At 38.0% G+C, this 15,769-nt stretch overlaps 1 protein-coding gene across 2 annotated transcripts; it reads left to right on the forward strand.

Annotated features, from left to right (window-relative positions):
- The first annotated feature begins 1,507 nt into the window (after positions 1-1,507).
- Positions 1,508-13,073, forward strand: LOC118025539 (chymotrypsinogen A-like). Of its 2 annotated transcripts, none has more exons than XM_035027980.1 (3): positions 1,508-1,701; positions 10,740-10,838; positions 11,826-13,073. In XM_035027980.1, exons 1-3 carry the CDS (start codon positions 1,587-1,589, stop codon positions 12,041-12,043), a joined length of 432 nt encoding a protein of 143 aa, XP_034883871.1. In that variant the 5' UTR covers positions 1,508-1,586; the 3' UTR covers positions 12,044-13,073. The 2 variants fall into 2 exon arrangements, 1 of the variants encoding a protein (XP_034883871.1); XR_004683344.1 differs by lacking the exon at positions 1,508-1,701 and adding an exon at positions 3,855-4,192.
- Positions 13,074-15,769: the final 2,696 nt, after the last annotated feature.

A 15,769-nucleotide genomic window follows, 5' to 3' on the forward strand; every position in this document is an offset into this window, starting at 1 on the left:
CCAAATCTTTTTTAAAAATTTTCTAAGCAGTAACCTATTCCCATTTACATTATTTTAAAACTTCTGGCATGTTTGTTGACTGTATCCAGAGTCCTTTTCCTTGACATGGTGCATCCCAGTTCCCCATCATATCCAGTTCACCAGACAGATTCTTCAAAGATAAGAAGGATGTAGAGGTTCACTCTTCCCCGTTCCCTATCTTTCTGTGTCAGATTGTTGAGATAACATATCTTTAAGACAAATCAATAATGTATCACTGTTTTGAGAGAACTGAAATTACAGCATGTACAGGTAAATTACAGCAGATATCCTATCACTGTCAGGACCACCTTTTTTTTTTTTAAGATTTTATTTCTTTGACAGAGAGACAGTGAGAGCAGGAACACAAGCAGGGGGAGTGGGAGAGGGAGAAGCAGGCTCCCCGCCGAGCAGGGAGCCCGATGTGGGGCTTGATCCCAGGACCCTGGGATCATGACCTGAGCTGAAGGCAGATGCTTAACGACTGAGCCACCCAGGCGCCCTCAGGACCACCTTTGAACAACTTGTATTTCTGAATTAGGAAAGGATCATCATTAGTCTGCATTTGGGCAGCCTGAGTGTCTTAGCCAGTTTGGGCCGCTATAACAAAAATACTAGACACAGGTGGCTTAAACAGCAAGCATTTATTTCTCACGGCTCTGGAGGCTTGGAAGTCCAAGACTTGGTGTCTGGTAAGAGCTCAATTCTGATTCATAGTTGTCTTTTTTGCTCTGTCCTCACATGGCAAAAAAGGAGTGAGAGAGTTCTCTGGGTCTCCTTTATAAGGGCACTAGTTCTTGGGGCGCCTGGGTGGCTCAGTCGTTAAGTGTCTGCCTTCGGCTCAGGTCATGATCCCAGGGTCCTGGGATGAAGTCCCGCATCAGGCTCCCTGCTTGGTGGGAAGTCTGCTTCTTTCTCTCCCCTCCCTGCTGCTCCCCCTGCTTGTGCATGCTCTCTTTCTCTCTCTCTGTCAAATAAATAAATAAATAAATAAATAAATAAATAAATAAAATCTTAAAAAAAACAAAATAACTGAGGGCACTAGTTCCATTCATGAAGTCTCCACTCTTGTGACCATTTCCCAGAGGCCCCGCCTCCTAATACCATCACATTTGGGATTAGGATTTCAACCCATGAAATTGTGGGTGGGGTGGGGGTGGGGCACAAACATTCAGAACACTGTCCTATTACTTTTGTTTCTCTGCCCATTTGCCTTCACCAACAAGCCTCTCTTCTCATCCTTATGATCACTGATTGCCATAGAGTTGTATGTCATTTCATAGCAAATGCTAGTCCACTCTTTTCCCTTTAATCATTCAAAATCTGTACCCTTCCATGGTTGCAGTCAAATCATGGATGCCATTCCACAAATCTTGATTTTACATTATCGATAATCATTCCTTTGCTAATATTAACAGTTTGGAATTTAATGTCCCCTCCTAGCCCTCTTTTATCTATGTTACTGCACAGGAGAAATATTTTAATTACTATGTTTACCTCACATTGCAGCTCATTTATGTGGTTCCAAGAAAGAATTTGTCTTGATATCCAGTGGTGCTTACCTGACCATGAATTTTAAGACTGATAGGTCTGTGGGAGAAAGAGGTTTTAAACTTATTTTGGAAGATACAGTTCAGAAGCATTCACAAAAAAGTAATATGGGAACCCAACTGCCTATCAATGGTAAGTATTTTAAAATATTTATTAAAGCAGATACCATACATGTCAAAGTAGAACCTGTGGAACACTGGTTTGAGAGTCCCTGGTAGTTACCCTGCTTTAATTCTCAAAACAGGATAACTTCATTTCAGACCATTCTTTAAGGCACAAGACCTTGGTAGGTTATTTTTAAAATTTTTTTTAAGATTTTATTTATTTGAGAGAGGAGCAAGAGAGAGCATGAGCTGGGGGGAGAGGCAGAGGGAGAGGGAGAAGCAGGCTCCCCCTGAGCAGGGAGCCTGATGCAGGGCTCGATCCCAGGACTCTGAGATCATGACCTGAGCCAAAGGAAGCTACTTAACTGAGCCACCCAGGCACCCCATATTGGTAGTTTAGATGGACTATTTGAGGTAATAGTTAATCGGGGTGTATGCATGTGTCTCTGTGTGTCTGTGTGTGTTATTTTACTTAAGCAATAATGATAAACATCAAAGGCAGCTGCTATTTAAAAAAAAAATCTAGTGGGGACATTGAGGCTGAAACAAAGGTAGAGTTCAGTGTGTTTCCATGTCTCTGTTACCATCTCTCTTTTATTAAATAACAACTCCCAAATCCCCAAAAAGATACTCCCTCCAAAAAAGAATATTTTAGCTGAACGCATACTAACGACTCTGCATAAAATAGAAACACATGTAATGACTTTTCTGTTTATCGAATCTACTTTAAGCCAGAACTTCATTGGTTGTGTTTATGAGTAAAAAAACAAATAAATCTGTTATTAGGAGATTCTCTTGGTTGCAGTGTAATTCTAGGAAGAATTCTAATAACATCCAATACAAAGTTCTTTTTGATGTCATTTTGTCTTTTGGAAGATGGGGGAATGAATGAGTTCTAGAAGAGTCCTTGATTTGAGCCATAGACTAATGAACCACATCATCATATAGGTGTGATTTTTTTTTTAATTGGGTAAGGAGTGCTCAACTACTGACCCTTCTTCTGTCTCCATTGTTCTTTTTAAAAAGATATATTTATTTATTTTTTAGAGCGCATAAGCAGAGGTAGGGACAGAGGGAGAGAGAGAATCCTCAAGCAGACTCCCGCTGAGCATGGAGCCTGTTACAAGGCTCGATCCCAGGACCCTGAGATCATGACCTGAGGTGAAATCAAAAGTCAGATGCTTAACTGACTGCGCCACCCAGGCACCCCTGTTTCCATTGCTCTTATCTCTCCATCTCTGCATCTCTAAACTGACCCTTCATTTGCATGGTAAAAATATTTAGGCTGCTTCATTTCCTCTTTTAAGCATTTGTTTTTTTTTTTTTTTAGAAGTAAGTTGAAAAAAAATTGAATACTAATAAAATATTGCTGTTATGCATGTGTACGAACAGCCCACAGGTCTAAGAGTTACCACATACACAGATTAAAATGCAGTAAAAACATGCAGTAAGGCAGTAAACCTTAAAGTATAAAACATGTTGAATAGATAACTTTGTGGGGTTTTTTATTTCTATGATCTAGGATAGTCTTAATTTTGAAGAGTTCGCATATTTTTTGACATATATATCCAAAAGGAGGAGGGAATCCACGTATTATACATATCTGAAGAGAAAGTAGAAATGAATTTTGATACAAGTATTGAATAAACAAATCCACCCTACTAGAAACTTTGTTTTAAATAGATTTCTGGTGTAAAAAATCTCAAGCAAAACATTTAAAAAATGAGCATATCTTATAATTCCCAAATTATAAGCTATGAGGAAGCTTATTTAATTTTCTTCATATTTCAGGATATACTTGAATAAGTCTCTTGTTTTTAATTCCCTGGTGCAGTTCTTTCTAAATCTGAGAATGAAGTAAATACATTACTAGAAATTTTCCTTATGTTTTTCCTTTCTATATAAATTGTACTTGGAATACATGTAGTATGAAGTCTTTTGATATGTCTAGATGTGTTATACTGGGATCACACAAATAATGCCAAAGAAAGAATAATGTCCAGTAATTTCATGATTAAGTGCAATATTTTAAAAATCCATTTCTGTTCTGATTTGTCTAAAGAGGTATGTATTAATGCTTCAGGTAACTTTATTGATTTTTGTTCATTTTAAAAGCAATGGAAGAAAAGAGAAATCTCCTCTGTGGCTAAGAATCCTAGTTTTGAAACTACAAAAGAAATAAATCCCTCCATTCTGAGATTTTAATAGACTTTGATAAGTATTTCTAATGTTCTGTTGTTACTTTTCTCAGAGATAACCGTAGAAAGCAATACTGGAAAACAGCCAACCCAAGACACATGTGGAATTCCAGTTGTTGACCCATTTCTAATGCAAGGATCTGAGAGAAACACACAGGTGTTGCCAGCTGAGCGTGGGGAGCCCCGGATGGTGGGTGGCCATGTGGCACCTGCCAAGTCGTGGCCCTGGCTCGTCAGCCTGCAGCACCAAGGCCAACATTTCTGTGGAGGTGCTCTGATTGCAAAGCAGTGGGTCCTGACAGCGGCGCACTGTAACTTTAGGTGTGTGCCCGTGCGGGGTGTGGGGGGGGGGTGCCTGAGCTGGATGTACTCCTGCTCTCCCCACAGCACAGGAAACCTTAAGCTCCCACCCCTACAGTCCCTACCTCGCAAATGAATGGATGTGCTCAGACCACGACACGTCGTGCTTCTCTAACACATTTACTACTGATAACTTTTAATTTTAAAAGGTGTTAAAATTAACTTCTCAGTGTAATTTACTTAATATAAGTAACAATAGTCCCCTCTTTCCTTATCTATAAAATGGAGGTAATATCTTAACATGTTTGCATCAGTGTCTTAACCCCTTACCTAGAGCACAGGAGTTGCTCAAATGTGAATTCCTGTCCTTCTTGCTCTGCTCTACTGACTACTGATCATCCTACCCACTCTCAAAATAAGTATCCACTTTCAAAGAATTTTAAAGAATGTCCTTTAAAAGAAACACTTAAACAAATTGTATCTGAATCTTGGTCTCAATGTGATACAGAGATACCTGAAAACTCCTTACTCGGAGAAGTTTCAGGCTGGTGTTTTTAATACCGGCCTCCCAGAAGTAGCGATGGCCCATAATTAAATGAGTAGATAGAGTGTTTCAGGCTGCTAAAGTAGGCTTTCTAATAAAAGTATCTGCTCCAATAACTTGGTGGACAGGAACCTTCAAGGAATCAAAAACTCCTTTTCTCTACCATTCCCCAACTCCTTTGATATAGAGAAATCACAAGAAGTTCTCCTTACTAAGGCAGTTTTCAGACTTTCATGTTCTCAAAATTACCTGGAGAGTTTGCTATGAAATCTTAGAATCTTAATTCTGAATTTTGACTTAATGAGTTATGTCTGGGATTCTGCATTTTTAATGCACTACCAGATTTAATGCATGTAGTTCCTGGACATTTTTTTGAGAAACGCTGTATTAGGGAGTAGAGTAACTATAACTTTCAGAATAGGTTTCAGTGACTATTATATAAGTATGTCATATCATGTGTAATATTATGATTGTAATAATACATAGAATCATTACCCTGAGGCATCATGAATCTTGTTAAGAAACACTAAATCATTTTTTTTTGTTTGATGTTATGAAGGCAAGAAAGTAGATACCTTAATTTTTCTCAAGGATCAAATTAATAAGAATCCTCCATTTTCTAGAAATTCAAGATAATACAGATTTTAATGTAGATGGGAGATGTTAGAGAATGTACTTTTAGAAATTTTGAAAAAGTATGACCTCATTAAAAGTGGTATCTATCTCCCCCATTCCTTTTTCCTATGACAAGTACTATCACAGATGGCCTGGTAATAGGAAGAAGTTCCCTCTCAAACACGGGAAATAGTGATTTGATACCAGTGAAAGCTGTATACACTCACCCTGGCTTTGCACAGTTCCCTCCTACTGATGATCTATCCTTGCTGCAGCTGGAGAAACCTGTCCAACTAGGTCAGTGTGGATAACTCTGCTCCTGTCCAACTAGGTCAGTGTGGATAACTCTGCTCCATATTTGCAAGCTTTGCCATGTGGTTTTTATCTCCCATCTTGCTTAGAAGTGCTGTATGTACTTTTGAAAGTCATGATTTCAAAACTTTCTGATATTCTAAGCTACTTCCCTCAAAGCTGAAGCACCTGCCCATTTTACTTTTATATGTCTTTAATTGGTGCGGTCTAGAGAAGATTTCAAAGAAATATGTTTTTAACCTTGTCCTATTTATTCTGAGACTCACTGTTAGGTGAGGTTTACCCAAATACTTAAAACAGCAGTTTGACCCATCAGATGTTCAATTGTCTGTACCTTTATGGCTTAGTAAAATCTTGTTCTTTTTTAATGTTTATTTAAACTGCAGCTGATGTGAACACATAGTGAGGAATTGTAGCCATGTGATCTTGGGCGGGTTATGTAACTTCTCTGAGCCTCAGCTTGATCATTTGTAGAAAGGGAAAAACAGTAACCCTCCTAGCTACTTAGCAGGGGTGCACTTTCAATGAGAAAGTAAATGGCGGGGGGAGAGTGGAACTAAGATCTGTGGACAGGGCCCACTTTCACACTCGCACCTTTCCATGGATTCCTAGGGCTCTGGGACAGTGTCCCTGCTTTCTTCCAACTCTCTCCTGTGTTTCTGCCTTCTTCAGCTGTGCTCTTGCCAATAGCCTCACATCCCTTTTTAATGTCTTTTTAGTGGATCCATCCTGCAAACTCCAGTCCTGGTTCAGCCCACAGTTTGCTTTCTGGGCTTTTGTAAGTGAGTCAGCGAGAGCATCTAGAACAGGGCTGCTTTACCTTGGCTATGTATTATAATCCCCTGAGTTGCTTAAAACAAAACTGTAGACCAGGATGCAATTTGGACCAATTAATCACAGTCTCAGAAGTGGATATGTGGCATCAGTATTTTTTCCATTTATTTTGCTTATTAAATTATTTTAGTTAAACTTTATGTTGAGATAATCACAGATATCCAAGCAGTTGTAGGAAATACAGATACACCGATATACTTTCTTCCCTTTTTTCACCAGTGGAAACATCTCGCAGGGTATTGACACTGATACAGTGGAGATGCAGGACGCTTCTATCACCACAAGTGATACTCTTGCCCTTTTCTAGCAATACTCCCTTCCTCCTCCCCCACCAGACCTCTGGCAACCAGGAATCTGTTCTCTGTTTCTATAATTTTGTCATTTCAAGAATGTTATATAAATGGAATTACGGTCTTGTAGACATTGGGGATTAACTTTTTTCACTCAGCATAATGCCCTGGAGATTTATTCATATTGTTCCATGTATCAATAGTTCATTCCTTTTCACTGCTGAGTAGGGTTCCATGATATGGATGTTTAACCATTCATAAATGAAGAACATCTGGGTTGTTTCCAGCTTTTGGATATTCCAGATAAAGCTCCCCTGAGCATTTGTGTATAGGTTTTTTTTTTTTTTTTTAATTTTATTTATTCATGAGAAACAGAGGCAGAGGGAGAAGCAGGCTCCTCAATCCCAGGACCCTGCGATCATGATCTGAGCCGAAGGCAGACGCTTAACCTACTGAGCCACTCAGGTGCCCTGTGTATAGGTTTTGTGTAAATAAAATTGAACAGGAGTTTTCATTTCTGTGGGATAAATGCCCAAGAGTGTAAGTGCCAGGTCATAGAGTAGGTGCGTTTCAGTTTTATACGAAATTCCCAAACTGTTTTTCTGGAGTCATAGTACCATTGTATATTCCACCAGAGTTGTAGGAGTGATCTGGTTTCTCTGCATCTTCATGAGCACTTGCTCTTGTCACTATTTTTTTTTAAGGCGTTCTGATAGGTATATAGTGATACCCTATTGCAATTTTAATTTGTATTTCCTTAATGGCTAATAATATTCAATATATATTAATGTGCCTATTTGCCATTTAAAAAAAACCCTTTAGTGAAATGTCTCTTCATAGATTTGTCAATTTTCTAATTGGATGGTTTTTCATATTGTGGAGCTGAAGAATTCTTTATATATTCTAGATACTACTGCTTTGTCAGATACGTGGTTAGCAAACATTTTCTTCCAGTTTATAGATCGTCTCCCAGTCTGTAGACCCTTCTACAGGGTCTTCCACAAAGCAAAGATTTTAATTTTGATGAAGCCCAGTTTCTCCATTTTCCTTTTTATGGATTTTGCTTCAGGTGTCAAGTCTAAGAACTCTTTGCCTAGCCTTAGGTGCTGAAATTTTTTTCCTATTTCTCTAAAAGTTTTCTATTTTATATTTAACTTCATAATCCATTTTTAGTTAATTTTTGTATAAGGTTTAAGGTTTTGGTCAAGGTTCTTTTTCCTCCCCCAGGATGTCCAGTTGTGCGAGCAACATCTGTTGAAAAGGCTGTCTTTCCTCCATTGAGTTGCTTTTGTGCCTTTGTGAAAAATCAGCTGAGCATATTTGTATGGGTCTATTTCTGGGATCTCTATTCTATCACTCTATGCCTTTTCCCATTCTCCAGTACCACACTGTCTTGATTACTGTAGCTGTATAATAGGGTTTATATTAAAAAGTGATTCCTCTCAACTTATTCTTTTTCAAGATTGCTTTAGCAGTTCTAAGCCCTGTACCTTTTCATGTAAATGTTAAAATAATATGTCTATAACACTTCCTGTGATTTTAATAGGAATTACATTAAGCCTATAGATCACTTGAGGGAGAACTGACATCTTTACTATGTTGAATCTTTCAAATCATGAACACAATATATTTCTCTACTTATTTAGGTCTTGTTTGATTTCTTTCGCCAGAATATTGCCATTTTTAGTGCACAGATCCTGTATATGTTTTGCTAAGTATATACATATCTAAGCATTGCATTTTCTTCACAGTGATTATAAATAGTGTTTTTAATTTTAAATTCTACATGAAATGTGATTGATATCTGTATATTGATCTTGTATCCTGGATTTTGCTGAATCTAGACCAGTATTTTATAAACTACCCCTGGAAATTTCAATGTGCAGCCAAAACTGAAAACCACTGTTCTAGAAAAAGACCACTGGTGAGGTTTGGGTGCCCTTAAAAACTTATGGTTTCCAGTTTCAGTACCATTCTGCAAACCTTGTGTGCATGTTTCTTCTTTCCAGTAGCCACAATAGTCATTACAAACATTCCCTTTTTTCAGCCCTTCTGAATTTACCCTTTATCCTGCCCCCCTCCCCTTTTTTTTCTGGTCTCCAAGGATCTTGCTTTCCACTCAGCACCACCTGATGTCAACACCAGCATGAACCTTTCTGTTCCTCTTTCCCTAAATACTGAGTTAGCTTACCTAATCTGTACCCATTCATTTCTATTCAGTGGTCAGAGTGAGAAGTATCCTTTTTCCCATTAGAAACAATACAATTTCTACCTATGATTTTCATTCTCACCACCTCACCATGGCCATCATGTGAACATTTGCCCTATTTCTTTCCTGTCTTTTTATACTACTCTATGTGTACTTAAATAATTGTAATATACCTATTATGAGTTTTATCCTGATTTTTTTCACTTATCAGCATTGCTTCATATTATTAAAATTTCCTTTAAAATGTAATTGTAATGGCTACGTAGTAGCCTTTCCACAATTCTTATAAATAGGTTGTTTCTTTCTTTTTTTTTTTAATTTAAATAATGCTGGATTAACTATCCTTATGCATATGTTTTTCCAGGTCTAAGATTGCCTTAAAATAAATTTCCCAGAAGTAGAATTGTTAGGTTTAGGGCATAACTATTTTCAAGATTCCTGACAGACATCTAGATTATAAACACAGCTGGGAAGAGTGCAAGTCGATACATCTTTTTTTTCTTTTTGTCCAAAATGAGGCAATTTGGCAATATCTGTTAATTTTTTTGCCTCCTGCTCCAGCAATCCTATTTTCTACAAATACGCGCACTAATGCATGGATTGATGGTCTAGGATGCCTGATGCAGCTCTTAAGGGGAAACAAAATTAAATAGTCTAAATGTTTGCCAGGGGGATTTAACAAATTGTAGTACATTCATTATCTAAATACTGTGTGCTATTAAAAAAATGATCCGGGAGGTCTATATGCAAGGATAGAAATGATATGACCATAATCTAGTAAATGAAAAAAAAAAAAAAAAACAATAAGAAAAACGGCTGATTAAAAAAAAATGTTGGTAGAGGGAAAATATTTTAGCTCAAGGAAATTTGGCAGGAAATGATATGATATAGCAATGATTATCTGTGAAGGTAGCATAACAAGATTTGGAATCAGTTGGAATGTGTGTAGAGAGGAGAGTAGGAAAATAACAAAAAGTTACAGAGCTTTATGTGATTTTATTAAGAGACCAGTAAAAAAATAAAGAACAAATCATTGAAATAAATGGTCTAGGACAGCAGATATGTTGAAACATGTTAAGTGCGTAAAAGTCTGGATAAAACTGAAGTCAAACAGCATGGTAAAGCAAACACAGGAGCACTGCATTCAGAGAGAGAGAGAGAGTGTGTGTGTGTGTGTGTGTAGTGTATATACAGAGACATACACATAAACCCACAATATTTATATATATACAAATTTTGGTGGTATGAAAAATGTGAATGTTTATAGATCAATGTATTTTATAATACACCTGCAAAGAAACAATTAGATATAAAAACACGAGCTGTAAAAAAACTTTAAAGTTTACATTGCTACAAATGTGGTTTTCTCCATTCCTCATGTAACACGGTTGAAGAGAAAAGATTATTATATTCTTCTGCACTGTCGTCTCAGATTTAACAAGGTGATGTCCTAAATTAGGCATATGGACAGAAAGGCAGATGCATTTTAAACATGGTTAGTGGGTGAGAAACCATCTCTATGCAGGGCATGTGCTTGTATTGTCCTAGGAAGAAATGGTAATACCTGGAACAAAGTGGTTACCTGTTGAACTGAGATGATCCTTTCTGAGTAATTAATAGGTGGTACCTTCTATATTAAACTACCGGGTTAAAACGGGTACTATCATGTCAAAATAGTTATTTTTAGAGCCATCGTGGAAGAGAAGCAGTATAGATAATATCAATCCTATGGACTAAATGGTATTTGTCTTTTTCTCATTCTAGGGGAGTTTGTATCTGTAATCTGTTTGCCAGGGAAAGATGATAAAATAAACTTATTTTCCAAATGTCTGACTGCTGGATGGGGAATAACTGAACCACATCGTGAGTACATTCACTGCCTCTTCTAAGATTAGAATCCAAACAAATACTTGTCAAGTCTGAGTATACTCTTTGCTCATTTTCAGTTTTTCCGTCTTTAATAGGAATGATAGTAGAAAAAGTCTTTTTCATAATGGATCTAAAGGTGACTACTTGGGTTTTAGGACATCATATTCAATAATACTAATTCACGGATACGAGTTCATGGATACTTGTAAAAACTTGTGTTGGAGAATATCTAGTGGTTTTTTTGCCTAATAAATATTTATATGTAATTTTTACCTAATAAATATTTATATGTACTTACTCCCTGGTTGCACTGTGAACACACACACACTTGCTTTCACAACAGTGTAGGTGCCGCTACAGTGAAAATCTCTTCTTAAGGTTATGAGCCTATTTCCAAAGATGTAAGGCATTTTTCTGAAATGAAAGGCTGGTATAAATGGTAGAGTTTATCTGAAAGTAGTCTACATAAAGGTCAAACCCGTGACTCTGGTCTCATTTCCACCATATTCTACAACTGAGTTAACAAGTTGCAAATATCCAATAAAATAAAGAGTAAGTCAGAATGCAATTTCAGTTGTCACCTCCAGTGTCAACACTTAAATGTGAAGTCAAGTCAAAAGAATAAGAGCACCGTGAAACCAGTGAAATCTAGACTTAACATGTAAAACATGAAATGCATTGTTTGCTTTATCAACTGATTTGGGTGCAGACTTCCTTCTTCTCTATAGTGGTGTCCTCTTTCTATCTTCTTAGGACTGTACTAAAGACAGAAGAACCCACATGGAGTGTCCTTTGTTATTCCTGTTGTATAAGCTACCATGGAGTAATACTAATTTTTTACACACCACCTAACATCATTACAGTGCCGAGAGGGGAGAATGGGTGGGATGACCCTCAGAATCTGTCTGTTTTGCGGGCTATTTTTGTTGTATCCTATACAACCATTTGCCTAGGTTATATGTTTTATTCTTTTTCTACTAGAAGATGAATTTTCTAAAACCGTGCAGGAGGCAATGGTACCACTGATCAGCAGTACATCTTGTCGAAGCTACTGGGGACTGGATATTAAAAACACCAACATATGTGGAGGGGCTGTGGGCTCATCCTCGTGCATGGTAATTCCAGGACGCATTGATGAATGTGGTTTTCTTCTCAGTGTGTCTCATCAATGGGTGTTTGCTGACCATAAAGAGGTATAAATATATGCTAGTTTTAAAATGAAAAGTGAGAAGAATAAGTACATTGCTAAGCTGATGTACTGTCATTGCAAATTTGATACTTGAAGTGAACACAGTTCTCAAAAGGAATTGCTCATTCATTTGCTTGGTTGACTATGTGAAATTGATGATATTCAGCTGTTTTTGACCTATAAAAATAATTTATTATGGCTCACCTTCACAGCTGAATCAGGCAGTGTAAAGAATCTACTTCTAGTAGCATTGAAAATATAAAGATATTTTCATGTAACTCAAAACCGTCATTTAGTCATTGATATTTAGTAGATGCTTGAAACTTTCTGCAAGGCACAGTCTGTTGTCAGCATTAAATGACTGTGTTAAATGTACCTTCTTAGCCACCCTTTGAAAATATAGATTTTGATCTGAGTCAGAGACCTGTAACATCTGCCAACTGCCTAGTTCCCTCTGCTGTTGTGAGCAGAAATCAGAGATGAGGGAATGACTTCGGCACTGTCTGATCACCTCTGCAGTGGGGTTAGCATTGACCATGAATCAAGCAACCAGGAGAACTTCTCTTTCTGCGGGTTGCAGGGAGATTCTGGAGGACCGCTGCAGTGTGCCCACGACGGACAGTACGAGCTCATCGGTATCGTGAGCTGGGGCAGCAGTAACTGCCAGCCTAGCGCACCCACGGTCTTTGCCAGAGTTTCTGCCTACAGGGACTGGATCGCATCTGTCACTGGAGGAGAAGCGTGACTGCTGCAAGAGTAGCCTGGTGCGATTGTGTTCATAAATGTGGAAGGAAGTCCCTAGCAATATACCTGAAAAATAAGGCTCTTGTCAGTGCCAAAGACTCCGTGTCACTTGGATTTGGTGTGCACATACGTCTAGGATTAAACACTGAACACAGAAAGCTAATGTTGATTCATGCCTCCTGGGAATGTATAACCTGAAATGTCATTAAATTTATATTTAGTGTACCATGTATATGTAATTATTTGAATACCATCATATACACTGTTACTCTTTTTTCTGGTTTGGTAAACATTAGAAGATAGGAAGTGAAATGTTATTCAGTCCATATAATTCTTAGTTTCACTCACACAGGAGAGTGCCCTGAGCACAGAAAGGAAAGGTCCCTCTACGTCTCAAGAGTTTCAATGAAAAATAGACCTTTAAGAAATTATTTATCAAGCTTATCACTTGATTTTAAATTTTTAGATAAAATTTTAGGATATCCCAGTTGTTTACAAAACAGTTAATTTATCTGAACCTCAGCTAACCAATACCCTCATCTTTCTAAGCTGTAGCCAAGCGTAAGGGGGAAGGTACTAAGGAAGACCCCCGAGCCAGAAGATTAAATGCCAAAGTCCACCACAGAAATATAAAATATAGAATGAGTGAGGGCCTGTGGCAACTTTTTTTTTTCTTATTTTATACATTTCCACCAAAATTTATCATTTGGTTTCCAGGATTATAGCATTCAGGGAGAGAGTATTGTTCAACTTTAGGTAAGTACCTATATAATCTAATGAAAGAACACCTCATAAGGAAGTAGGCAATGTAAATATATATTCTCTTTCTCTGATTTTTCTTTCCCTGTCATTCCTTTGTCCTCACCACACACCCTCCTTCAATCTCTGCTCTCTTTTGCCAGTGCTACAAAGTATTATAAATGTCCTAGTATTTAGTAAAAACTTCTATGAATATTGCTCTCAACTGCCTGCCTTGATTTAAATTATGATTTTTGACAGGGGCTCTGAGTAAAATGGAAGAGGAGATTTGCAATAGCGATTCTCTAATTCTTATGTTAATCCATTTTGTACTATTTTTACTTTGTCTCTTGTTGAATTTTTCTCATTTTTTTTAATCAGGTGACATGAAAGGGGATTAAAGATGGGCTCTATTAAAGTGTCAGGCCCGTCTAAAGCCTTTTTGCTTCACAGTATGATTTGCTGGTGGTGAACGTTGGTGCAGCCACAGTCTCCACTGTGACCTTGTAGGACAGCACCCTGGTGGTGATACTGCAGGGCCCTGTCAGGAGAGGGTGCAGGGTTGGCAGGCCGTGTACCACCTAGAGAAGCTGCCTGATTTTCCTACAAGAGTCAGAAACTATTTAGTGCTCGGTTTTCAGCTTTAGTTGGCAGTAACTTGTAAATTCTTCCATATGTAATCTTTCCTCTGTGGAGCAGGACCGTTAGACTGTTTTACTTGCCCTGCCTTTACAATTCAATCGAAGGGCATTCACTTTCCTACTCTGGTCTTTTCAAGAGCTCTCCTGTTTGCATTCATTGCAAGGTCAAGCTGTACATGGACCAGATTGCAATCCACTGTGTAAACGGGTCTATTAGGTAGGGGTCACAGAGCCCAACTTAAAGGAATTAGAGACCCCATCACCTAATTCTTCATGTATGTATTAAAAAATATTCTTTTTGAACACCTACTATGTGGCAAATGGCACCAGAAAGAAGCTTCCCTCATCTTTAGAATCTCATTGTAGTGGAGACAAATGACATACAAAGATAATTACTAGCCCTGGAAGCTGGCAGCCTAGGAGAGAACAACCAACACTTTCTGCAGGAATGGGTGAAGGTTTGGCAGAAGTAAGATTTGAGCTCAAGTATTAGTTGATTTTTGTTTTAAAGTTCTATACACCAATCTCTTATGTTAAATCTGTATCAAGCTATTTTCCTATCAACAACTCCACATACTCTGAATTTCTCCTGTCATTTAGATTATTGGGACATGTGTTTGTTCATTCTGAAGCCATAAATTGCATTACTTCATTTCCTCTAACCCCCCACCTTGTTTCTTTCATATGATTTTCAATAATATAGTTCCAGCATTTTATACATGTTCTTTGTCAATTCAAGAAACCATCAACAACTTAAACCTAACAAGTATCTAATTCTCGCCAAAGATTAACAGCATTTGGCACTTATCCTGATTTTATCTTGGTCTCAACTGTATTATCAGATTATTACTTTCATTTTTCTATTCCCCACAGATATTTATAAAATAAGTAAATTATCAAATTGTCAAATAATGGCAACACAAAAAACTGCTGGGACCAAAACATCTAAAAAAGTCTTAAAAAGAGGCAGAATAAAGTGGGAGAACTGTAACAGGCAATGAAGCCACCGTAATTAAGATGAAGATTATAGTATTGCTGCAGAGATGAACTGACCAATAGAAGAGAATACAAAAGCAAGAAGCAATGCCATTTTGTATTCTCTAAGTTGGTAAACAATTGCAACAGTGTGACAATATAAACATACTGAGAATGTGGAGTCAGGGAACTCTTCTCACTGCTGGTGGGGCTGGGGTATAATCAGGTGCTCCAGCTTTGGAAAACTCAGTATCAGTAAAATTGAAGATGCCAGTGTCCTCTGAGTCTGCAATTCTACCTCTAGGCGTATGCCCTAGGGCATTGTCTTCAACCATGGCTGCCATTAAATGTAAAGTCTGGAGAGTGGGGAATGATTTTTTTAAAGCTCCTGGCATGATTCTAATGTGCAGTCAGGTTTGAGAGCAGTATCTTAGAGGAAATGAGGCAACCATAACCACTGAACATGTACAAGAATGTTTAGAGAGGGGCGCCTGGGTGGCTCAGTCGTTAGGCGTCTGCCTTCAGCTCAGGTCATGATCCCAGGGTCCTGGGATCGAGCCCCACATCAGGCTCCTTGCTCAGCAGGAAGCCTGCTTCTCCCTCTCACACTCCCCCTGCTTGTGTTCCCTCTCTTGCTG

The sequence above is a fragment of the Mirounga leonina genome, unplaced genomic scaffold, assembly GCF_011800145.1.
Source record: "Mirounga leonina isolate KUSES-001 unplaced genomic scaffold, KU_Mleo_1.0 Mir_201, whole genome shotgun sequence".
NCBI classification, from domain to species: Eukaryota; Metazoa; Chordata; class Mammalia; order Carnivora; family Phocidae; genus Mirounga; species Mirounga leonina.